This window comes from Bombus pascuorum, chromosome 15, assembly GCF_905332965.1.
Source record: "Bombus pascuorum chromosome 15, iyBomPasc1.1, whole genome shotgun sequence".
Classification (NCBI taxonomy): domain Eukaryota; kingdom Metazoa; phylum Arthropoda; class Insecta; order Hymenoptera; family Apidae; genus Bombus; species Bombus pascuorum.
The window spans coordinates 3,515,831-3,541,333 of record NC_083502.1 but is presented as its reverse complement, the minus strand read 5'-3'; the positions used below and the strand labels follow the sequence as shown (position 1 = coordinate 3,541,333).

General features: G+C 31.8%; 5 protein-coding genes across 8 annotated transcripts; 2 read left to right on the top strand and 3 right to left on the bottom strand.

Annotated features, from left to right (window-relative positions):
• The first annotated feature begins 1,063 nt into the window (after positions 1-1,063).
• On the top strand, positions 1,064-5,785 carry LOC132914834 (calreticulin). Of its 2 annotated transcripts, XM_060974271.1 has the most exons (8): positions 1,064-1,228; positions 2,705-2,809; positions 2,922-3,125; positions 3,471-3,622; positions 3,882-4,148; positions 4,225-4,461; positions 4,641-4,784; positions 4,975-5,785. In XM_060974271.1, the coding sequence occupies exons 1-8, from the start codon at positions 1,144-1,146 to the stop codon at positions 4,990-4,992; spliced, it is 1,212 nt and encodes a 403-aa protein (XP_060830254.1). In that variant the 5' UTR covers positions 1,064-1,143; the 3' UTR covers positions 4,993-5,785. The 2 variants fall into 2 exon arrangements, with proteins under 2 accessions (XP_060830254.1, XP_060830256.1); XM_060974273.1 differs by lacking the exon at positions 4,975-5,785 and having other exon boundaries at positions 4,225-4,465; positions 4,644-4,741.
• On the bottom strand, positions 5,242-8,815 carry LOC132914833 (E3 ubiquitin-protein ligase TRIM23-like). 2 transcript variants are annotated; one of them, XM_060974269.1, is made up of 7 exons: positions 8,360-8,815; positions 8,070-8,284; positions 7,430-7,990; positions 7,264-7,372; positions 6,766-7,139; positions 6,341-6,709; positions 5,242-6,238 (listed from the first exon to the last, which is right to left on the bottom strand). In XM_060974269.1, exons 2-7 carry the CDS (start codon positions 8,136-8,138, stop codon positions 6,044-6,046), a joined length of 1,677 nt encoding a protein of 558 aa, XP_060830252.1. In that variant the 5' UTR covers positions 8,139-8,284; positions 8,360-8,815; the 3' UTR covers positions 5,242-6,043. The 2 variants fall into 2 exon arrangements, with proteins under 2 accessions (XP_060830252.1, XP_060830253.1); XM_060974270.1 differs by having other exon boundaries at positions 8,515-8,815.
• A 2,837-nt stretch (positions 8,816-11,652) lies between these two features.
• LOC132914697 (ethanolaminephosphotransferase 1-like) lies at positions 11,653-15,202 on the top strand. The gene is made up of 8 exons (XM_060974023.1): positions 11,653-11,957; positions 12,167-12,235; positions 12,311-12,503; positions 12,574-12,836; positions 12,915-13,072; positions 13,156-13,336; positions 13,423-13,599; positions 14,151-15,202. The coding sequence occupies exons 1-8, from the start codon at positions 11,886-11,888 to the stop codon at positions 14,211-14,213; spliced, it is 1,176 nt and encodes a 391-aa protein (XP_060830006.1). The 5' UTR covers positions 11,653-11,885; the 3' UTR covers positions 14,214-15,202.
• Positions 15,203-16,399: 1,197 nt separating this feature from the next.
• Positions 16,400-17,344, bottom strand: LOC132914700 (coiled-coil-helix-coiled-coil-helix domain-containing protein 7). Its single transcript, XM_060974031.1, has 3 exons — positions 17,113-17,344; positions 16,782-16,880; positions 16,400-16,697 (listed from the first exon to the last, which is right to left on the bottom strand). The coding sequence occupies exons 1-3, from the start codon at positions 17,200-17,202 to the stop codon at positions 16,590-16,592; spliced, it is 297 nt and encodes a 98-aa protein (XP_060830014.1). The 5' UTR covers positions 17,203-17,344; the 3' UTR covers positions 16,400-16,589.
• Positions 17,345-17,384: 40 nt separating this feature from the next.
• LOC132914694 (formin-binding protein 4-like) lies at positions 17,385-24,399 on the bottom strand. Of its 2 annotated transcripts, none has more exons than XM_060974015.1 (15): positions 24,118-24,399; positions 23,908-24,024; positions 23,538-23,689; positions 23,354-23,465; positions 23,094-23,276; positions 22,849-23,014; positions 21,998-22,773; positions 21,584-21,933; positions 21,322-21,455; positions 19,538-19,683; positions 19,233-19,463; positions 18,837-19,156; positions 18,444-18,764; positions 18,270-18,363; positions 17,385-18,171 (listed from the first exon to the last, which is right to left on the bottom strand). In XM_060974015.1, the coding sequence occupies exons 2-14, from the start codon at positions 23,981-23,983 to the stop codon at positions 18,274-18,276; spliced, it is 3,057 nt and encodes a 1,018-aa protein (XP_060829998.1). In that variant the 5' UTR covers positions 23,984-24,024; positions 24,118-24,399; the 3' UTR covers positions 17,385-18,171; positions 18,270-18,273. The 2 variants fall into 2 exon arrangements, with proteins under 2 accessions (XP_060829998.1, XP_060829999.1); XM_060974016.1 differs by having other exon boundaries at positions 19,233-19,460.
• Positions 24,400-25,503: the final 1,104 nt, after the last annotated feature.

The window sequence follows — 25,503 nt, the reverse complement described above, 5'->3', positions numbered from 1 at the left end:
GAAACATAGAATACAACGTGAGGGAAGGCTGTGTCTGTTTTATCGACGACTTCATGTTTACTGTGTAAATATGCCGGTCAAGTTTCATTGTCAGACCTACATTTGTTTGCGATTACATAACTTTCCGATCGAGAGTGTGCATGATAAGCGGTTATTCGTTATCTATCTACCGCTGTGTTTTGCAGCTTAATACAACAAATGTTTAACAATACTATGGAATTCTTTTGAATTAATTATCAATATAAAGCTCTAAAAGAACAATTAACATTGATTAATAGTAATGAAAAGTCCATACATGTAGTAATCTTTATTTAAAATTTTTCGATCTTTAATACAATTATTCATTAATTTCGTTAATTTTGTAATAATTATAAGAGAAATTTGGCCCATTTTTTAGAAACATCCAGACAGACCTATAAAGGGCCCTATAGTACCACAATATACCATGTGGAGTTGACTAAATGATTCCTGCATATCACTTTGAGGATGAGCCCACCAGTCCCCAAGAAGTTTGTCCAGACATACAGCACTCTCGCGAAAGATCTTTTTTGATGACGAGGCCAATTTTCACCTGCCCTTGTAAAACGACGAAACACTTTCCCCAATCAGCTTTTCATTGTCAAGCCTGTGATGCCTTTATGTCTATAAAGGCTATGTTATATGAATCTCTTACATAATTTTAATCTATACATATATTCTGGTTTATTAATCATACAAAATCAAAAAACAATCCAATGTTGTATACATATATTTAAAACAAATGTATCGAAAGAAATTCATGAAAGTCAGTCCTATTTGAATATTGCTGCAAATAATGGCCATCAGCAGGGCGACCAATAAGAACGTTTCACTGAATCATTATCCCATATCCTCTACTATATCGACAATAGATAAAATGAGGTAATCAGTGACGTGAAGTTAGTACGTGCAGCATGACTATAAACTGCCACGGCGCGGCGCCTTGTTGGTTAAGCGTGGTCAGCTTTGATTGGTGCTTGCGTTTCAGCCAATCAGCATCCTCCATCTGTCTACCCCAACAGCCGCTAACTCACCAACCACGTCCACGATTCGAGCATTATCGGCTAGTTCGTTGTAGAGTAAGTATCCTCGTCGACCGGACTTTCGTTGTCCCGGCGTCTGAAAATGCGATTCTTCAGCTCAATTTTCCTTCTGTTGGCGGTTACGATCGTCACCGCGGAAGTCTACTTTGAGGAAAAGTTCCTTGACGGTGAGTAAACACGCATCTAGACATTTTCCATCGTAATTTCATTCTTATTCTGTAACTCCGTTTCGAAATCCAACTACCCAAACCAAAGATAGTCTAGAACAATTAACGGAACTTCCCTACGTGTTTTCATAGGAAAAAACCACACCCATGTCTTTAATTAAGATAGTTGTGTAGTAGAGTGGAAAATTGATTTATCGGGGAGTACTTTCCAGAAAGATCGTTAATAGATTCCAAGAGAAACCGAGCGGTGTATTTCTCCTTGGTAACCACACGCCCTTGCCTCGATCGTTTCCGCAATACCGTACTCTCTATATGTGCACACGGATTTCTACATAATTGATGCTAGATTTCATGATCAAGCGCCGTAGAATTGTTTACGATACCATATGCCACAGACGAAAATCGAAGTCGCCGTGAACATGGCATGAGAACCGTCTCGTGGCGAGGGCTATAAGCATACGTTGCATTTCGCCGACATGACGCGCAATCGATTGGTTGATCTGTGTTGAACACTGAGAACGATGCAATTATACAGGGTGTCCCAATAATTGTGGTACGACCGACAAGAGGGTGATTCTATATAAAAAATATATCTAAAATATACAATAATTAAAAGTTTTCATACAGAGCTTTGTTCTCGATGAAAACAAATTTGAAAATATATTTTATATGTGTGAACTTAATTACCGATTGGATATGAATAAACAATCTATAGGATGTTTATTCTACATGTAATTTAAGTAAACAAGATGTAAAATTTTCAATTTTAGACTATTCAGTTTATGATTTTCAAGAAAATGTAGTTTGAACATATTAATTAAATTCGGTACGTATTTAGTAAATTTTTAAACTTCATTTCCTCGAAAACGGAACATTTTATGAAAAGATTTTATTTTATAGTTTCGACTTATTTTCACATGTAGAATAACCTCCTGTTGATTATTCAATTCTGTTCAGTTCAGAATTAATCAAATTCGAGTATACTTCATAAATTTTTAAATCTCATTTTCTCGAAAACGTATGATAATCAATATAGATATCGATTCTGTTCAAATGCGACTAATAACTTTCAGATTACTATCTCTGGCGAAAGATAGCCGATTAAATTCGATGATATAAATTTGATAAAAATATTAAGATTTTCGAAATTGTTATTTATATAATTATTAGATTTTGTTGCATAATAAATGATGCTTTTTCATAAGATCTTGTTTTACATATTTAAAAATGATAAAATATCTCGTAATTGTTTTTGTTTGCAAATTATTTATTATGCTACAATTTATTCTTTATATAACATCTTGTGCTACAAAAATCTTAATGTTTTTATTCTAGAAAATTTCGTGCTGTAGATTGTTTGTTAGATTTGTATTTATATTTCTTACATTAAAATCTTGTAATCAAGAATTTTGTTATAATAAGATTTTTAAAACCATTAGCATCAAATTAGCATTTTCATGAATAAATTTTGTACAGATTCCTGGGAAAAGAATTGGATATATTCTGAACATCCTGGAAAGGAATTTGGAAAGTTTGTTTTAAGCCATGGAAAATTTTGGAATAATCCAGAAAATGATAAAGGTAAAGAAATTTTTATATCTTATAGAGCATTTATATGAATTGAAAAACATGATTCTCTATATGTACGATTTAATAAAACAACTGATACAATAATTTCTCTCATTTGCAACAGGTATCCAAACATCCCAAGATGCCAGATTCTATGCCCTGAGCACGAAATTCAAGCCATTCAGCAATAAAGACAAAACCCTTGTTATTCAATTTACTGTTAAACATGAACAAAATATCGATTGCGGTGGTGGATACGTAAAAGTATTTGATTGCTCGCTGGACCAAAAAGATATGCATGGTGAAAGTCCATATCAGATCATGTTTGGTAAGAATCGTTAACTATTTTAAAGCGATTTGAATAAGAAACCGAGCCTAGAGTCACTGGTTATGCCCTGTGGCATGCTGGTGCTAGTGGATCTCGGAGAGCAAATTCTTACTTATGCCCTGAATATAGTAGTCATACATATTTCAGGTACCTTTAAAGATACATTAACCATTTCATTAATTAAAGATGATTGATAAAACAACAAAATGTTAGATCTAGCGAATATTAAAAATACTTATTAGGGTTACTTTCTCTCTTTGTTATAAAAATACATAGTATGTATTATATGTATTTGGCAGAAATCCAATGAACATGATCATTGCTAAATGTGATACTTCTTCACAGGACCTGATATTTGTGGACCGGGAACAAAGAAAGTTCATGTGATCTTCAGTTACAAAGGCAAAAATCTTCTGATTAACAAAGATATCCGCTGCAAGGACGATATATATACCAACTTGTATACTCTGATTATTAAGCCTGACAACACATACAAGGTAAGGGAGTATAATTATAATATTAAGTTGTAGAAGTATATATCGAGCCTAGAGTTACATGTTCTCATTGATTTACTGTGGAGAATAGGTGCTAGAGGATCTCGAAGAGCAATGATTATCTTGTTCGTAAAGTGTATATAAGTTATGTTGCTTATTTACGATAGTAGCAAAGAACGACATTTTCTGTGATTCATACATACGTATTTTTTGGAAAATGGTTAGCTTTCCTTTTATTTAAATGTTTGTATTTGTTTCGTAGGTTTTAATCAACAATGAGGAGGTTGAATCAGGTGAATTGGAAGCAGATTGGGAGTTCCTTCCACCAAAGAAGATCAGAGATCCGTCCCAGAGCAAACCTGAAGATTGGGACGACAATGCTACCATTCCCGACCCAGATGACCAAAAACCAGAGGACTGGGACAAACCCGAGCACATTCCTGATCCAGAGGCCACCAAACCTGAAGATTGGGATGATGAAATGGATGGAGAGTGGGAAGCTCCAATGATTGATAATCCCGAATATAAGGTTAGTTGTACAAAATTGTGTCTAAATAAATCAAATTCAGATTTATACTTACGTAAATTAATTTCTTTGTATTTAGGGTGAATGGAAACCGAAACAAATTGATAATCCTAACTACAAAGGACCCTGGATCCACCCAGAAATTGACAATCCTGAATACACTCCTGACCCAGAATTATACAAGAGGGACGAAATTTGCGCTATCGGTTTCGATCTCTGGCAAGTAAAATCTGGTACAATATTCGACAATGTCCTTATTACGGATGATCCTGAGGTTGCTCGTAAATTTGGGGAAGAAGTTTGGAAACCCACTATTGTAAGTTTTAAGAAAGATTATATCTAATTATTGGCAAAAATAATGATGTTAGAAGCGTTGCTGATTCTAATGAGCGATAAAAAAGCTGGAATTCCTCGTTGCTGAAGTTACATAATTATTATTACGATTTTGAGTATCAAGTTACATAAATTTATTTGGCGATCATTTGCGCGTTGTAGGAGGGTGAGAAAAAGATGAAAGAGGCTCAAGATGAGGAGGAAAGAAAACAGAGACAAAAGGAGACTAAAGAAAATGAAGATAATAAAGATGATGATGAGGATGAAGATGCAGATGAAGAGGACAATAACGTCCCTGATACTGAAGTAAGCTTCATTTAAAAAATATTAAAAACTATTCCTTCTATTTAATTCTCATGATGATTCTATTTAGCTCTGATTTAAATTGATTGATAAAATGGCTAGAATTCTTCGTTGCTGAGAATGAGATGAAACAATTCCCACCATCTTAACATTTTGGCCGTATTACTAAAATTTGTCTTTCCGTATTTTTCAGGAGCATGATGAATTGTAAATAATGTGTTGTGATGGACACGAACACAGACTGTATTCCAGGAGCTGTGTGGCCGCGACACGCACTAACTTTTCATAAGAACACATAAAAATCATAGCGATAAAAAAGAAAAACTAACCATTGCCATAAAATGAATCGGATTCCCTTTCGATCGAATGAAATTCTAAGGGGAAAAAGAAATATTTATTAAATTCGTGGACAATTTGAGTCAGTGTACCCATAAGAGTTCTTTCATTTTTTCTAAAGAAACATGGCCTCATCTTCGTAGCCTGAATTTTCAAACCTAGTCTTCAATCGTTCGGTCGTGTTCCATGAAATTCATCGATGTGAGGTTATTGTCCTGAACGTTGAGTGTCAAAAAAAAAAAAAAAAGAAATCAAAGTGCTCATTATGTGCTACCAGAATACATATGGTGTATATATATATATATATATCATATAGAGTCATCTTGCCCCGTGTCCTCCTCTCCCCATGGCACAGCTCCATGAAAGACTCTAAGTTGTTCCGTTTTTGTTTGTCAAGTGTTTTTATATACAATTGAAAGATAATTGAAATGTAATTTAATGATGCTATATTATATATATATATATAAAAATATATATATTATATATTATTTCAATTTCCGTACAGTGTACGTGCGTATTAAACAGCTCGCTCCAGTTAAAATGTAAGAATGATTGGATGTATGCAGACATGACTGAATGAAATATAAATATAAATATGATTGATACGATTATGTATTAAAAGCAAAACCAAGTAACCAATGTAATAAAATAAATAAGACTTTTCTAGACGTGTCCAGGCCGTTTATTTTCGCCTTTCGATTAATACGGCTATTATCACATGATAGTTACATCATATCAAAGGCAATAAGCTAAACATAACTTCAAAACATTATCACAATTGTTGAATTAATTAAGGAAGATATACGCGGAATGTGCAATACGTAATTTATAAAACAAATTGCAGGCTAAGTATGTAAATACAAAATCTGAACTTTCTTCATTGTAATCTCATTCGTTCTATAAGGCATAATCGCCATTCATAAATTTTATGATATAGTAGGTATGGTATATAAGGTTTCATGAGCACCCAATTGCTGGGTTAACCAGTCAAGACCTTGTGTAGAACCACAAGCGTTTGTAAGTGAAGATGAACCTTGTATATGCCATGCTCGGCCGCAACATAATTTTTGCAAACACAGGATATCAGTTAATTCCTCGACACTGGCACAACCAGCGAGGTCCTACAAAATTAAAAAGCAATAGATCAAAAACCCCATAGATAAAATTAATTAGAAGTTTATCAATGACTCATGTATAAGAAAATATTTTAAAAGATATCTCACTTGCTTATTGGCATATATCAGGAATAAAGCGTCTTTCAATTCGCGTTCATTTACAATTTTTGATAGTTCATTTTGAGCTTCTTCGAATCTAGATCTATCACTGGCATCAACTACAAAGATTACTGCCTGTGTATTGTGATAGTAATGTTTCCACAGTGGCCTAAACTTCTGTTGTCCACCAACATCCCATAAAGTGAATACCAAATTTTTATACTCTAGACTTTCTACATTAAAGCCAATTGTAGAAATTGGCGGTCCGGAAAGCGTGATGCCTCTCATAGCTGATAGAATGCTTGTTTTTCCAGCACCATCTAATCCTAAGATTACCACGCGCATGTCAATCTTCGTGCCGATATGTACTCTGTTGTCCTGTAATTCCATTATGAATTATTGTGATACTTCGACTTAATAAAGTAAACACTTACACGGCTGAATATTATAGGTATAGAGGACTCAGGTGTGAGGAAGTCAGGGCCAAGTTGAGCATAATGTTGCTGCTGTTGTTCCAACGTAGTTAACACTTCTTTAACTTTCGTTGCGCTACTCAATAACTTCCAATCTTCAGAATCCAAAATACTTTCGCACTGAATGCACACATTAGCTACTTGAGACCTAGTGGTAGTTAAATCCTGTTGTTGCTGGCTTAAAGCGCATAATCTCCCACGGGTTTCTGTTTCAATACAAGAGATGGCTGCATTTTCTTGTTCAGCCAATAGAGCTCTTAGTTCCTCAAAATGCTGACGTACTCTTTGTCTTGCATCTTCTATTGCCCATCCTTCTAGCTCTTGTATCACCGTTTCTAATAACAACAGTCATGATAAAGATTTACTATGGATTTACTTATTGAATCCTTGTATTAACTACTGTTCAATAAAGAATTGAAATAAAATATGAAAGTGTTAGAATAATGAGAGCAAACATGCCTATTCTGTGTGCTGTATCTCTCATACTCTCCATAAATTGTGTCATTTTCTGCAGAGCAGTGACAATAGATTTTCTAATATTCTCTGCCTCAACTTCCACCAAAGCTAGCTACAATTAGAATAGATAGTAGAATATTGATCACTAATTACAAACTATATTTGTTACCTTATGCGTACTATGTCTACCATAATCCTTGCACAAATAGCACATAAGGGAATTATGGCAACCTTCCTGAGTGCAAGTAAATTCTGCAACATGTGTTGTATGCACTGGACACTTTGGTTTGTCCTTCGGTTTCTCTGATAGAGTTACACGTTTATGTTTGCTTAAAGTCCTTGAAGAATGAATGGTACTATCACAATTTTCACACAAATGTGTCATACAAATTGTACAATATAATACTGCTGTATGAGCTTCATCTTCATCGCAAGTTTGATTAGATTGGAATCTCTCCCTTTCAAGTATAGATAGTTTTTCACTATTGGACTGTTCTAGTCTCTCTAGCAATTCTATTAGAGCAAAATTCTTTTTCAAGTTGCAGACATTGTTCTGACTAATTCCTGTTGGCTGTCTATCAAAAGGACACAATAAGAACTGCTGATCTGTCATGCAAGGTCTCAATCGTAAAAGACATGAATGACATACTGTGTGACCACAGTGTAGTAATCTTGGTACTTTTATTCCATCAACAGTAAATACTTCTTCGCAGACACGACATTCCAGTACCTAAAGATTGATATTTAAAACAAAATCAGAAATTTAAGATAGTTTATTTGGTTTGATTTATTAAATATGCTTGACTTACATTGGTTCTTACAGTAGGTTTTAGAGTCTGTTTAAAGTATTTGCTTAGACGATCCAAGTTGTCAGTCATGATAATTTTTTTATTGAAATTAGATATATATGAGAAATTACTAATAGTTACAGAACAATGGGTATTAATGCAAGTACTCCACTTTTTAAGCAAGTTTTAGGTTAGAGAGTATTATCATATATAAAACTGCATAGAATATTTTTTAGCTGTAATAATGCGTGGTTAATGATATACAAAATTACAATAGACAAAAAATATTTAAATCAGTAATAACAAATTACTTATAATAACTAATAATGTAATTTAATTTTTGTAAAATAAGTTTAGAAGCTTAAAATATTTTTGCATAACCTTTCCACGTGTTTTATCATTTAATTATAAAATAAGAAATGATTGTTTTAGATGATTTCAAATAGGTAAAGTTTTATTTTTTTACTAGATACAGTGCTGTCTTAATAATTAGATGGAGTTCGAATTTCGTCAATTAACAAGACAGTCTATTCCAAGATTTTCTTGCATTCAAATTTATTAATTGATGATATTAGTAAATTAACAAATTACAAGTTATATATTATAGATGTATTTTCTTTAATTTTATATATAATTCATATAATTTTATATTAAGATCATATTAGTTGACTTCTAATTCGTAAAATTGACTTCCAAAGCTTCATTTGTTACATAAAAGAATTTATTATGTAAAATTGTACTATAGTTGTAAAATTTCACTGATAATATTTATTCAATTCAATAATGCAAGAAAAGAAGACCCAATAATTCTATTTCAACTTGAAATATTTAGTAATATTACAATTTTAGGGCAGATCTACAATTACATTCACGATGTATCAAGGCGAATATGCAACAATTCTAATTTTCTGCATAATTTTCAGCATGGGAGAAATTCAGCTCTATGAATTACCGCCTCTGGCGGTCAAACGGTCTAACTATATTTACATATTTTCGTCCGGCGTTTTTAGTGACTAAAGCGAGTGTGTCCACTGTGAAAGGGTCAATGATAATAAAAACCTAGCCGAAAGCAGATGCTTAGCGTCAATTCGAAAACTAACAGCAAAATATACCATAATGTACACACTTATAAATTTTTGATTGTCATTTTTATATGAGAAAAGTTTTTTCAGCAAACATCAGTTGATCGACGAAATCAAATTACCACACGAATTATTACATATTACAGCAAATAAATAGATTATAAAATTCTATAATTATTGTAAACCTGCAAATTGTATTGAATGAAACAATTTTAATTTGCAAATAAATAAGGCGTCTAATAATTTAAAAGCATTTCATCATCCACAATCATTAAATCCTTCCTAATACCCATAAGTTTAAGAAATAAGTAATAAAAAACGACGATGGAGTTCGGGAAGATTAGTATGTATTGGTAAGTATTAGTAAGTATTAAGAGAATAAGATACCATAAGAGGTATTCGAAATTTCTTGAAATTTCTTGAAATTCCTAAAAATGGCTTAACATTCTGAAAAAATTCGAGCGCAATAACTTGTCCGCCAAAATAGCGGTTTGTATCAGGAGAATATGAGGCTATAGGAGGTTACACAAATTCGCCAATTTTTGAAAATGATGTCATTTTCCAGGAATACATCAAAGTTTAAATATTCGAGTCCTGGAAAAATTTTTTGTTAAAATGTTGATTTTATATTAAAAGATTATAATCTTTATATTAAAGGAAATTTGACATCATTTCTCGGAATTTTCGAAATCTATTTCAGGATCTTTTTTTATACGATTTCTTTTTAAATTTCGCGTGTTCTTAGCTGTTTACCGATTTTACTTTTCGACTTTTTATAGGTTTGCGTGGGATGGTATCCTGATTGTTATTTCTATAATATATATAAGAAAAAACAATTTGTTTCGAGTATTTAATTAAACTTTTATGCAATTTTCATGTTTTTTCGTCCTTACCTCTCGTTGGTTACCCATGTGAATGCACATTTCCTTTCTCGCCGTGTGTATATACATTTCTCTCACCAGAAGCTCCAAAAAAATGTACATATAGTTCGAATGTTGACCACCAGGAAGTCCCTAGTGTGCATTTTCTGGTTTTATTAACTTTGCATTGGCGATCTCTATATTCACCTCTGCTCATGATACAACAATGAAATAACTAGATTTTAGTCGCATTTGTGAATGCATCTTAGATTTGTATAGAGCAGACGACTTATCGCCATTTTATTCAGGTAATTGAAGAATAACGTAGGGAATACGAAATTATAAATATGTTGACTGTAAGATCAGCTTTACGAGGATTCACCAGATCCTTCAAAACTACTGCTATTAACAAAAGTGATCACGGGCCAGAAGGTTTTCCTGGTGCCGTAAGTAAAAAGATAATGTATTATTCTATAATACGTAACGAAATCTGACTTAATAATTTTTTGTCAAAATAAAAATAAGCTATAGAAACTTGAAATAATTAACTGCATCTTTTTTAAACATTTACTATCCCTCCTTTCCTTATCAATGAAAAATAATAAAAATTTCACTTTTCTTTTCACAGAACTTACCTTTTAGCATCGACAACAGATACAAGTTATGTGCAATTTTCATTACTTTCTTTGGAAGTGGATTTTCTGTACCTTTCCTTGTTCTTCGGTACCACTTAACGAAGTAATATGTGTGAGTTCTATCAATTTATAGTTCCTATGAAGCACTTCAATGTAAATTTGGATTTATCTTGATCATCATTTTACAGGTACTACAGCATTAACATTAATAAATTAGTCTAATACTGTTGCAAAACATGTAATATGTAACATAGATTTGTAATAAAAATATTGTAAAATAAAGTATTATAAGTATTGTTTAATAAAGTCATAATGTCAACATTTTCAGAAATGTTTTAACATAGACATTGACATAATTTATCATACATAATGAATACAATATAATATAGAATATAAAAGATTTATAATACAGAAGAATTTTCATTTATTTTATTTTCATGAAAACAACCAATATACATATTCAACCAATTTAAATATTGCTATTTATAGAAGAGATATACTGGATTCAATAGATAGCATGAATTGACAAATTTTTTTCATTATAATCAGGAATGAAGAATAATTGCAGTAATTATCCCATTACATAACCAGAAAACCAGAGAGAAACGCGGTTATTTCATTTATATAATCTATTTTAAGTATCACGATTCAAATGTTACTCTATATATATGATTCAGTTATAATTTCAATACGTACAATGTCGCATCTTATTTTGCTCAATAAACATTTAATTGGTAAACGCTAAAATAATTCAATTGGTATATTCAACTTTGACCTCTGCATATCTATTATCTTTAGCTTCTATTATTTAACGAGATATTATTATTCTTCAAGGACTCGACTACGTTAGAGCTAATCTATGAATAGGTATCAGTACGCAGTTTCATAGGCGGGATTTGCGTGTTGTTCTTCCTGTTCGATTTTAATTCGGCTGGACGGATCTTTTTTTCGCGCACGTGAGTATCAGCCTTGACGAGTTTCTGCTTGCCGCAAGAGTTGCGTTTTAAGATAAGGTATCGTCATTTACATAAGATATTGTTACTATGAACTGACGCATGCCGGGTTTACTTTGCAAACAGCACATGCTGCTTAGAAATTATTAATCTTTTTATATGAACAGTTCTAACCTTCATGTATATTCATATTCCGGGGAATGTCGTTTGACGTTCCCATGAAGTGAAACAAGGTCAATTGATTTCGAATCGGGATTGAAGCACGTCTTTCTCCAGCGCAGCGGTTAGACGAATTCTGTACATCAACATGTATCATAAATTAAATCTCGAAGTCAAGTATCTCACCGAACAACATCTTACCGGCTTCGAGAACTATAAAGTAAGTCCTTTAGCTAAGTATTTTTCTTCATAATTTGTATTGAATAATATTGAATTGCGTGGTAAAAATGTTCGTTTATTGTTAGTTTATTACCTCAGGATTATAATATAGATTTAAGAAAAGACTACAGTTTCATACATATTTTATGAAAGTTTCATACATACAGTTTCATACATACATATTAGATGAAAATTCATCTATATTTTCAGTATAGCTCAGTGGATACAAGCCCTCTCAGTGTATATATTATGCATCCATTTTGGAATAAAGTAGTACAGGTACATCCTTTATATAAAATGTTTGTTTATAATTACTTGTTCAATTTCATATATCAATTTGGAACTTTCTTATAGTATTGTCCGAAGTGGATTGCCCCAAACGTATTAACTTTCTCTGGATTTCTGTTTACTGTCTTTAACTTCACATTGTTTGCATTTTATGATTATTATTTGTATGCATCAAGTGATGATAAGCCACAGTATCCTTCTATACCAAGATGGGTTTTTGCCTTGGGTGCATTCAATGTTTTTATGGCATATACTCTTGGTAAGTATAATCTTAATATCTCCTGTGAATTTACAAATTTATTGTATTTAATGTAATGTTTATTTTGCAGATGGTATTGATGGAAAACAAGCACGACGTACACAAACATCAGGTCCTTTAGGAGAGCTATTTGATCATGGACTAGATAGTTGGACAACAATGCTCATTAGTGTTTGTATGTTTTCTGTGTTTGGTAGGACAGACCATAGTGTATCTCCATTAAGAATGTATTTCATTCTATGGAACGTGTTTATTAGTTTCTACTTAACTCATTGGGAAAAGTATAACACAGGGGTACTGTTTCTTCCTTGGGGATATGATCTATCTATGGTAGTAAGTATTTATTCAAAGTATCTATTAAATTATTGATAAGTGATTCATGTAATTTATGGTTATCTCTAAAATTTTTAGGCTACTATTATTGTCTTTGTCATATCTAGTATAGGCGGACATAAAGCCTGGAAGATTGTGTTTCCTGGTGGTATACCAGTTGGTGTAATGTTTGAAGTATTACTTTATGTCACTGCAATTGTATCTAGTTTGCCTGTAGTTCTATGGAATATATATAAGTTAGTACAATACAATTAAAGTAATTTACATTTTTTAGTAATGTTTTCTCATATATTAACAAAATATATTTTGCAATTTCTAGATCATATAGGGACAAGACTGGTAAAATGCGAACGTTCCTAGATGCCATAAGACCTCTACTGCCTCTAGCAGTACTCTTTTCGATTTCAACAATTTGGGTAGTTCATTCACCTAGTAATATCATAGACAAAGATCCTAGGATAATTTTCTTAGCAATTGGAACTATTTTTTCAAACATCTGTGTAAGATAATTAGTCAGAGAACTAAATTTAAACCGTTTGATTGATAAAAATTAATTTAATTAATTTATGTTCTTTAAAATTTACAGTGTCGTTTAATTGTTTCACAAATGAGCAATACCAGATGTGAACTATTATCATGGATATTACTACCTGTAGCAGTTGCAGCCCTTTTCTCATTTATCTTGCCTAGTATAGATTTGGTATTCACATATATTCTTGCCATTATAGCTTTATTGGCACATATTCACTATGGAACATGTGTGGTAAGTTTTATATTATTATTTTCAATAGAACATTTTATAATACAGGGAGTTTTCGAAATCATGGTACACCCGGAAGCTTGTAATTATAAATACATTTTGTTTATGCGATATGGGATATGAGGTAGTATATACAAAATATACAATGTGGAATAAAAATGTGAGCTGTGGAATGGACTTGGGTTAATGAATATGAGATAATAAATATTAGATATTAGATATAGTATATACAGTTGTAGATAATGCAGAAAGTGAGAGAGAGAGAGAGAGAGAGAGAGATCGATAGCTTAATATGCAACTTTTGAAGTATCAGATATGAAAGATTGAATAGAGTTGGTTGTGAGAATAAAATGTGAGAATATAGGACATAGAAGATGAGATATGTTTCCCCGAGTAAGATGTGTGATTAAGATGCATGTGTACTTAATGAATATACAAAAAAAAAGATGTTATTCTATATTTACGAGCTTTATACGAGGAATCCTTTCCAGTTGTACCATGATTGCAGAAACATCCTATATAAACTATTATTAATAAGTTATTTATTCCTTTAGGTGCGTCAGATGTGTCGTCATTTCCGTATTCATACGTTCCGTATTAAAGATCGTGCAGACTGACTACTTGCCGACGATACATGTTAAAAATGAAGAAATACGAACAAACGGTCGGAAAGAGCTACGAATGACTGAGTACAGAGCAGACAAACAGAAGAAATTTCAGAATTACGATTGATAAGAAGAACAAAAGAATATTTCAAATATGAAAACGCAAATATTGGACAGTAGATAATAGGAATTTATTCGAGCATACAACCATCGCTGATCATATATCTAAAAATAGAGAGAGTACCTGTTAAGTAATGTTAACAATTCAGTTGCAAAGATGAAGCCATTTCCATTTCATGTTGCTGTGATATAATTAAAGAAGAACCTAGAAGCTTTCTTTATGTGTATATACTCTCAAATAAGTTCACATACGTTCTCTCTACTTTGTCTTTTTGTGTTCTGTTCGTAACTCTGACTGTGCATAGAGCATTTATTTAAAGCACGCAAAGCTTTTAGCTGTTGCGCATCGAATTCTTCGTTTTTAACATGTATTGTCTGGAAAATGAAATTATGAATCTGGCTTGCTCAATTTTCCCATAAAACGAATATTTCTTTCCTTTAGAGAAATTAAAAAATTTGTGGAGAAATTTAAGAGTCAAATTTCGAGATTTTTTGAACTTTTGAAGGTCTCCACAGAAACTTTTCTTTCGTTTCGAGTGATTGCTAAAGGACGAAGTTTTCTTTTGCGTGAAAATTCTGAGCAAGTTGGCAGATGAACTTCGATATGGATAAAAGAGAAAGGGTGTAATGCTGGTGTAATAAGATAGAAGACATTATTTATTTTGCGTAAGGATGTATCTGTATGTTATATTATATTTAATCGGCTTCCTGAAACGAAGAATCTTTGCAAATAATATAGAAAACATCGTGTACTGACGTGGATAACGATAAGGTTGAATCACAAATTTTGACTTAGATTAAATCAAGTCAATCGAATTGATTAAAGAACCTAGCGAGTAACTGAAGAAAAGATACACGATATTTCATATTTTTTTTTTTTTTTTTTTTTTTTTTTTATAAAATATTCCAAATGACGTTTTATTACATACTCATTGCGGATTTTTATGCATTTATGGGAAATTTGAAGTTGCAAAAATACATAGAATTTAAAAGTGTAAAAATGCGTAAAATATATTGTTAGTTACAATATTCAATAGGTAAAGCAAAAGCCTGCTTAGGTTTCACTTTTTTATTTGTGTTTATAAAAATATGAATTTGCCTAAAAATTCGTAGTCTAAAAAAATTCAATAAGTTTTCAACGTGGGAAAAGATATATAAAATCACAGTCAGAAGTCAGAAATCATGCAACAATTAATTACCTGATCTTTTTTTGTTATTAATACCAATCAATTATTATAATTTTTGTCTACAAGATATGTAGTTGGTGACAATAGCAGATGGTGTAAAGTATATAAAGAGTAATTATATTAATTAATTTGTAAACTGAAATGAATAATCTGGCTTGTAAGTTAGGAAACAGTATATGCAACTATTAAGTGTTAAATAATTCCCACGTTGTACGAATAAAACGAACAAATAAGTCAATGTAACACTAACTAATTTTTTGAAATGTGTATTATCGAGTTTCCATTGATTTTATGCATTGAAATTCCATTATAATGTTTTAAGCGAAAATTTTTCTATTTCTGCATTTAATATTGTTACTAGTCTAATTTATGTTATCGATATACATAATTTTAAGAAATTTAACGCATTGCATTTTGTAAAAGAAAAAATTAATTCAAGCATTCGTTCGAAATTGTAAGTAAAGTGGAGAATGTTAATAGATGTAACGAGTTTTTTGTAAACTTTAGTATATGTACATACATAGTCTCAAAGGAACTTACCGAACGTGTAGGAACTCGAAATGCTAAATTTTTTAACTACCTAGGTGTTTATGGACACACTTGTACAAATAGTAATTAACAAAAGCTATGTAACCTGTTCTAATTAAAACACTGTTTATGTAACTTTAATTTTTAGATATTTAGTTCTTTTTTATGTAAGGTATTAATCTGTATCGTTTATAACTCATCGAATATAATAATGTATGTATTAATTTCTTGAACATTTGTTTTTGCCAAAGATGTTAAAAACAGGAATTTTACATAAATATTTCGCTTACTGCGAGCAGTTATATACACATTTTATCTATATATTTTTAATGCATTAATAATACAATTAAAAGCACAAAAGACTGTTTTGCATTTACTTTACTTTTACGTATAATCCATGTAATTATAGAAATGAACAAAGAGTTATCTATTTTAGGAATACATCTCTTATATATTTCAGGATTATGATAAAAATGATTTTGTAGATATAAATAACGTTTATAAAGTAGCTATAAAATTATATGCAAAACCTAACACCCATAAAAAAACTGTACTATTTTTTGCGAGATTGTAGGTACTCTTCTTTTATTTGTTCTCTTTCTTCAGGTAAAGGGAGGTATGGTTTTATATCTTGTACCTTCCTATTGAACACTACTTCTTTCTAAAACATTAATAAAATATTTGAAGCACACTATATTCAGAACTGACATTAATGTACTTAGTGAATATATATATGTATAATTACCCAAAATTTCTTACAGAGCTTGTAATTTTCAAATTGCATTGTGCAATTATTAGTTTCGTATTTATTGTCTTCTAGGCATTTCCAACTGATGTTATATTCCTGAAAAATAATAAACAAGATAAACATGTTTTTTATACCTTTGAGGTTAAGTAACAGACTTTTCATCAATTTTTAAAATAATAGATTAACAGCTACAATTTATCTACTCTTCCATTCTTCTCTAAATTAGTTTCTAACTTTTCAAATTGTAAATTTCGTTTCTTTAAATATCTTAATTGTATAAAAAGGTTCAAATTATATAACCTTAAAGAATTAAATCCCTTACACGTACTCGTAAACAAGGATTAATTAGATGCTGATTTTGCGTGAGTTTCTCTTTTAATGTCGATGTATGTTTATTATTTGTATTTGAAGTACTCATTTTATTTTCCAGATATTCAAAGCTTATCACTTAACATTGATAGTCGTGGCTTTCTCCAATTGTAATCGAGTTTAACAAATTTTATTTATAAAATGATAAGTCTTTAAAATATCAAAGTTAATTGAAATATACAGTAGAAATTTTAATTAAAATCTGAAATAATAAATGTAAGTTTAAATAAGTACCAATTATAATTGTCTGCTTTTATATACGCATATATATATTTTTGATAATCATATATGTATGTACATATTATTACAAACTGAATCTGTAATACATATAATCTTATAAATTTTCTACAATAATTATGAATTCTGTGTGATTTTCAGTTTTGAAATTTATGTCATTATTATGAAAGTACCTAAATATGATCATAACACTATCTCCTCAATTTGCATTCAAACGAAGTTACATAACCTTAAACAAACAAGTAGAAGCCTCTTTTTGTTGTTTTGAAAAATAGGTAATTAATCCTAGACCTGTGATAAGAGGTAGCAATTTGTTTTTGATAACGCAGCACTGAAATATTTGATTTTTAAATTATATAGGATGGGAGAACACTTTTCTTGCATGATATTTGAGGATAAATAAATCCTAAATACTTCAAAGCATAGTACATATAAACCTATACGCGAAGACAATGGAATTGAATGTTATTAAATTACAATACTTTTTTATTTCAAATGCTTATAAATCGCGATAATATTCTTCTCTCACAGTTGATGAGCATTAAAAGAGATCAGCCTATACTTTGTACAGAATGATAAGAAAACCATATCTATAACTCCTCAAAATTTACAACATTCTTTTTTCAGAACCTACCAATTCTTATAGTAAGTTCGTCAAATTTTAAAAATAGAAAAGGGAGCGCAGAGAATAATAAAGTTAATTGCAGGTACGGGGTCACTATACTGGCGGGAGTACAGTGTGCTATTTGTGTTGAGTGATCTAAATATCGGAAAGTTGCAGCTGGAAATAATATTTAAAGTTTTACATATAATAAATATTCAAAATATTACAAATTTTACATATAAAATATTTAACATTCAAATATTAGATTAACTAACCAATTTACGTATTTTCGAAATTCTGTTGCACCTTTTGCCATTTTGCAACCATACTAGAGACTTCTTTATGCTTTTTACTAATACCAATCCTTGTCTGAAATCATAACACAATATAATTTCTTTCTAATCTATATATACCAAATTAATTTTACTTCTTTTATTTAAATATTTTACCCTTTTCCTTTTCTTTTCTTTCACAGTAGTTTCAACAGGGATAGGTTCTTGCTCTGTCTCTAATTTGGCTTCCTCTGTTGGTAAGGACAATGGTTCCACCGTCGTAGTATCTTGTCTCTGAGGAACTTTCTCCATTCCGATATTCTCTATTCGCGCAATGTCATTGTAAAATGAATCTAGCGCAGACACTAAAGATTCTTTCGCTGTTTTAACTGGTGGCTTCTCAATGACCTTATGATTCGTATATATTGGAGTGTAGTCAGGTATTAGCTGAATCGCAGGCTGCACATTGTGCTTATGCGGAAGTACTAAGGCCGCTGGCTATTTAACAATAAATATAACAAGATTAATTACAGAAGTAACCTGATTATATTAGAACATTTAATAACATACAGCGTGTAAGTGTTGATGATATGCTGGATATTGAAGATAATGTTCTTGTACTATGGTTGCTGGATGACTTAGAATAGGAACTGTCGGATCTCTCGCAGTTGCATCGTAGAGCGCAGCACCTTGTGACTGCACAGCACCATAAATAATTCTCTTCAGGGCAGTTGCAGGTATGTCATAAGGTGCTTCTGTTAAATCGACACCTGGTGGCAGGGGTTCTGCGCTAGTTACGTTTGCAAGATTTGCAGGCTGAGGCGACAGTAAGGCAGAGGATGGGGCAACAGAATTTTCTAATGGTTTTATTTCCGCGACTGTTGTTCCCTCTGCGGAAAGAAATATATCAATTTATATTTAAAATACCTAAGTGTGTAAAGAAAAATTGATTTAATAAGGATGCACCTTCTCCTAGTCGTGGTCTCTTATCATCCAATTTGTCGTTGCACTTATCTTGTTTCCTTTTGTCCCTCTTCAAATCCTCAGCGTAAATTCTTGGGGGTGGAGGTGGGCTCGGATTTGAAATTTGGGGTGGAGGCGGAGCTTCTATGTCGCTGTTCCTTGGCATCGTCATGTCCTCTGTTGTCTCTCCACCTTCTGATTTCGTTGACTTTGATCTTAGTCCTTCTTCTTCTGCTATCAAACAGAAGCATACATTATTCACTAAATAAATTAAGGGTCTAACTTTATATCACAAAACTTCACCATACCAGGTATAATAATATCTTCTTGCTCAGCTGGAGGAGGCGTGGAACAAATTTCCATCTCTTCAGCTCCACCGGCGATGCCAGTATCCGGATAAGTCCATTGTGTAATTCCAGTGGCAGTGTTCTGGTAATAATATCGCTTATGCGACCTGGAAAAAAGCCCACAAAGGGATGTAGCACAATGACGAATAAAAGTGACTTACTTGCATGGTTTTTTTCTTTACATTGATAAACTTTGGAAAGACGTTACTCCATGAAAAGAACGTCCTCCTGAGTTCTGAAGCAACTTATTAGCTAGAAAACAAAAAGTTAATACTCCTACCTGCAGCTCGGTGTGCCATTAAGTCAGCGAGGCCCTTTTATTATAAAAGGATTAAGTGTTACTTAGCGGTTACATAGAAGGCGATGTCTTCCGCAAACTCGAACATTGAGAATTACGTCGACAATATCTGCGTTACGCTAGCGAAATATTAAGCGGATTGATTATGCGTGTAACTAAGGGCGCAAAGGCCTGAGGATGACTTTCAAAGATATACAACGACGTGCACTCGTTGAGGAACCAAGGGAAGCGCCTTTTAATTGTTATATTTCAACAAATTGTTTAAACATGTAGAAGATACAACTTTTCATGAAATGTATTTTTTTTTTAACAAATGACGTATATACGTGACATTAAAAACATGTACATAAAATGTAGTGTAGAGAAACGAAAACTTCGTACGATATATATGTAATGATCGTCTACAAGTATTGTTATTTTGATGCTTTGACTAACAACTTTGTGTACAACTTGTTTCAATGACTTAATAAATATTTTCAATGATGCCTAGTTTCTTTAGGTTCCTAGTTCCTTCATATGATTTCGTCCAAGAAGAACTTGAGTTAATTTGGTATAAGCTTCTTTTGATATTTAATGGTTTCTTCCAGCAACGACCATCCCCTTTTATCACTTATCCCTTCAGGTTACTAAGTCTGTTAACACTCACATGATTTAAGATCTCTTTCAAATACTTCTCAGGTTTCATGACTGCATCTCTAATGGATGGTTTTATCATCCATTTGGTATAATCTCTGTCTCTGCACATTGTTGAGGCGAGTTTTTGACTCTAGTTATTTCAGAAGTTTAGTTCTTGAAGTGTTCAAATATACTGGATAATATAATCTTCATGCTTTAAGTCACTAAACAACGCTCCTAGTGTTTGTTAATTCTTCCACATATATTCTTCGTTCATAATTTTAGATAATGCACATTTGGTCTTTGAGGCTCCACTCTGAACACAAACCTATCTCTTTATTACTTAGTTACTTTATAAGATAACCCGGTACTGTTTGCACATTCATGTATAATTTTCAATAAATTTAATTAATAAAAATATTGTCCCTTAAGGGACGTAAGTAGAATTAATGATCCTAAAAACTTTAAAGAATTTCGTAATGTTTTATTCTGAAATTGATAAAATCAAATTGATTAACTTTCTTAATAAGGATACGACAATTGTTCGTTCAATTCTTTTACTATGAATCATGAGAGGAATTAAAAAAATATTCGAAAAAATACTTCGTCTTTTAAATTCAAGATACGATATCGTGAAGAAAATTAATTTGAAACAAAAAGATTGAAATTTTCACTCGTTATCGTTATTAAGTGTCTTGCTAATGATATGTGCAAAGATTACATGGCTTGAAGATTTTTAGAATAATGACGTGTATAACATACACGATATCTTGTATGGTACGATTTATGTTTATTTATATGAAATACACAAATTTTAGATGGTATACTATACCTATCCCACTGACATAGCCATCCAGGTGGTGCTGCATCTTGTTCCAAGCGTTCCAATTCGTGACTGGTGTCACTCAACCATCTACGCAAGTAATTCTTTTCTAAACAACCTGCTTCCCACGCAACAAACAATGTCTGCAACATAATATTCAATATATTGTTCATTATACTTGTTGATCTCATACATACGACATTATATTTTATCTGATACAACATTATATTGGTTGATCTCTTATAACTATGTAAAAAGGAATTTTATTTACTTGTAGCTGAATAGACATCAATTGAACTGGCGATACACCTGGTTTTCCTTCTGATAGAAACTTTAATTTCTCAAGTATGATCTGGGATAGTAGATTAACTTCCCCTTCATCTTCTTTGGATTCACCATTCGTTTCTGATGTACTTGTTTCTCCTTCAGTACTATTTGATTCATCTTTGCAAGTTGAAACATTCTCTTCCACGTTCTCGTTCGTAGCGTTTGTTTCTTCTTGCTGATCAACCTGAGGTTCAATAAGATGCTCGTCGCAAGCGTTCATTTCCTCGCGTTGGATCTCCACTTCCAGTTTACTCGTTTCATTATCATTATTTGTTTTTATCTTTGTAGATGGAACTAAAAAAATAAGTGAATTTTAATTTAATTCGTGTTATAATTATTGATTTGTAAAATATCTTACCATCAAAAGCAATACGTTTTTTTCTTTGAAAAAATTTATTCCGACCATGTACGTTATCGACGAATTTGTTTCCCTTTTGCATATCCTCCTCTGTTTTAGTATTTGAATCATCTCTGCATTCTAACCTTTCTAGAATGTCGTCATTATCTTCTTGTACGTTTTTCCTTTCGCTATTAATTTCTTCATTGTCATTACTCTCTGCTATTTGATCACCATCAATTTTACCTAATAACATATTCTCCATGGTTTCTTTGGTTTGAGGAATTGGAAATAGAGCTTTTCTCTCCTGTTTATCTTCAGATTCTTCTTCAACATCTGAATCTTCATCGTAACCAGGCACTAAAGAAATGCGAAAGTCTACATCGGAGTCAACACTGTGTTTATTACTGCTTTTCTTTGTTACCGATTCTTTCATCAATCGACTATCATTATTAATTTTATCTGTATAATCTATCTTTTGAACAGCATCTTGTTTAATTTGGTTTATTAAGTACTTAGCCTCTGCATCATCAGATGGTTTCGAGTCAACGGATTCTACCGTTGATTCTTCTACAGTACCTTTGTTTTCGTACATCTGATTTGGATTCTGAGAAATTGTCAGTAACTGTGGTTGGATTATAGGAGTTGATGTAGGAAGTTTTTCAGGACATTTCAATTTTGGTGTTGTACTTGTGCTCTTCACCGATGATTCTTTCATATTGTTCTTTGATCGATTTTCATCCACTGTATCTGAATCACTTTCATCACTCCCATAGGATGTGATCATTTCTATTTTCCTAAATCATTAAATTGTTCTTTTTAAGAAACCTATTAAAGTGAGATTTAAAATTACTAATGCCTTAGCGTTATACCCATCATCAGAATCATTATCCATGGTATCAGATGTGTTAGCAGTGTCTGGATCAGTTTGAGATTCTGGCTTCTGCAAAGTCTCATTGCAAATATACCTATTACGATTTCGAGCCACCACTTCCCGCGGAATCATACCTTCTGGTATATTTTCATGGGATTGTTGATCTAAAAAGATTCCATGCTATCGATTAAAGAATCCATATCTGTTAAAGAACAAAATAAAAATTCAACAAAATACAATTACATGTAACTGATGAGAAATCAACCCAATGAGACTCTTGTATTGAAAGTGGTTTTATAACAGAGCTCGTTTTAATGTTGTTTTTTAAGTACCGTAATTCATCTGGCATTTCCCATGTTACTTCATTAGTCTCAATGTGCCAATAGTAAGGGTAACCTGAAGATTCATCTAAGCATTCTCTCCACACTAAAATGGTTTTCATTATTCAACTACAAAGTATTGCAAAGACATTTTCTAAATTCTAAGATATGATAGTATCTTACTGAGTGCTTGTTGATTTGTATAATGTGCTAAGCGTGTGTTAGAATTTGTTGTTAAGGCAACATTGCTAGATTCATTTGAGACTGGTTGTTTGGGTGCAATCAGTTGGATTTCCTACAAAATTTCGAAGATCTTACTTTTTTTAATGTTCTTCAAAAAATTATGATCATGAGAAGCCTTACTTACTTTAAAAAAATTATTAACTTGATCATCTAATTTGCAATCTTTCTTTGAGTCTTCAGTATCACTATCTGAATTATAGTGACAAAGTAAATTTGCCAGAGGATTTGTAGGTATGTTTTGTCCAGGGTAATCACTATTTATATGTTTGTGTTTGTCTAAAAAAGGTAATGATGAGACATATTACATAAAATTTAAATCTATGTACGAGTTTTTATTAACAATTTCTTTTTATTAATAAAATTGAATGTATAATTACAAAATGCTACTGTATATATATAAAATTCTCTAATGCCATGCACTTCTGTAACAGTTTATCATTTAAAAATAGATATAATGCAATAATAAAAATTTGTTAAATAATATATGTGTTTACTTTGTAAATGTTCTCCATGAAAACCGGACTGCGATTGATTAAGTTCTAAAACAGGCCTTCTTTGACGTCGCTTCATAATAAAATATAAGTTATATATGTTACAGATAATAAAAATATCTGCAAATACGAAAATTAAATGTGAGTAGAATCATGAGATCATATCTAGTTATTCAATCAAGTGACGTAAATCTGTACGCTATTTTTACGTACATTTAAAACGAGAATGTATTTTCTCATAAACAATACAGAAAGGTCATTCATAACCTCAAAGTATACGCTTATTTGCTTAAACAATTGCAAGGTATGAAAAAGAACATAGACTGAACACTTCGACTGATAATTACGAAGTGTATAAAAATACAATACTGTACACTTCACACATATCTTAAAAACTTCTAAAGATTTTAGACATTGCAAAAGAGAGGTTATGTTAAACTACAACGAAAAGTCATACTCCCATCCTCAAGGGTCATCGATCACTAAATCATTCGTTATTAGTTGTACAAACCACAGAATAATTTGGATATTTAAAGCGCCATCCAGTGATACATTTTCTAACTTATATCTTATAAACCGTGGCGGGAAATGTAAAATTACCCGTCGTTTCTATATGGAATACCTTTTTATTCAAAGTAATATTACTAGAAAATATAAATTTTCGTATTTATATAAATATTCAACTATATTCTGCTAACACTTCATTCTATAAATATAAAACTCTAAATGGAAGAATGAAAAAGGAATGAAATCCTTGAGTTTAAGGGATTCGATCACGCATGTAATTACTTATAACATATTTATTTATAATGTTTTAGTAATATATTCCTTATTGTAGACATATATTTATATCATATGGCAGCATAGTAATATGACATTGTATAATATAAGTGAGGTGACTGACAAAACGATTCATATTTTTAATTCTCTTTGTTCTCTGGTCAAAGACCACAATCATATCTTTTTCCCATTCGTATTCAATCACTCTTACATTTCACGCACGCATACGCTCATTGATGTTCCAGCCTCGTGGTACGCGCGTCTAGGATATTCCTTTTTCCCTCAGATAATTCGCATCCATTGTACTTTCTCGATCGCCAATCGATCGATGCTGGAACTCAAAATGGCGTGTTTTGACTCGCAAAAAATCGTATCTCATGATCTTTTAATCCCCATTTACGTGTTATATTCGCCGTCGTTTTCAGTTTTTATTAATAGGTATATCAGGCTAATTGGCGCGTCGCAGTGCGCGCGCGTGCACCGACCTCAAGTGCGAACCGGCACGATTAGTCGATAGCTGACGATCGCAACCAAGGTTACCTACATACATACATACATACATATATATATATATATATACATATATATATATGTATATATATATGTATGTATGTATGTATATATATATGTGTGTATATTATACGGAGCTCGTCTACTATAATTTGTAACATTATTTCATACTTACTCGGCTAGTTAAAATATCAATGTACATTATAATATACTCTAATAACGATAATGCAACATCGTTAATTTATTATGCTTTGCAACTTAGAAAAATAGTCCTAGCTAGGCGTGGCCGCGTCCCGTGGAACCTCACGA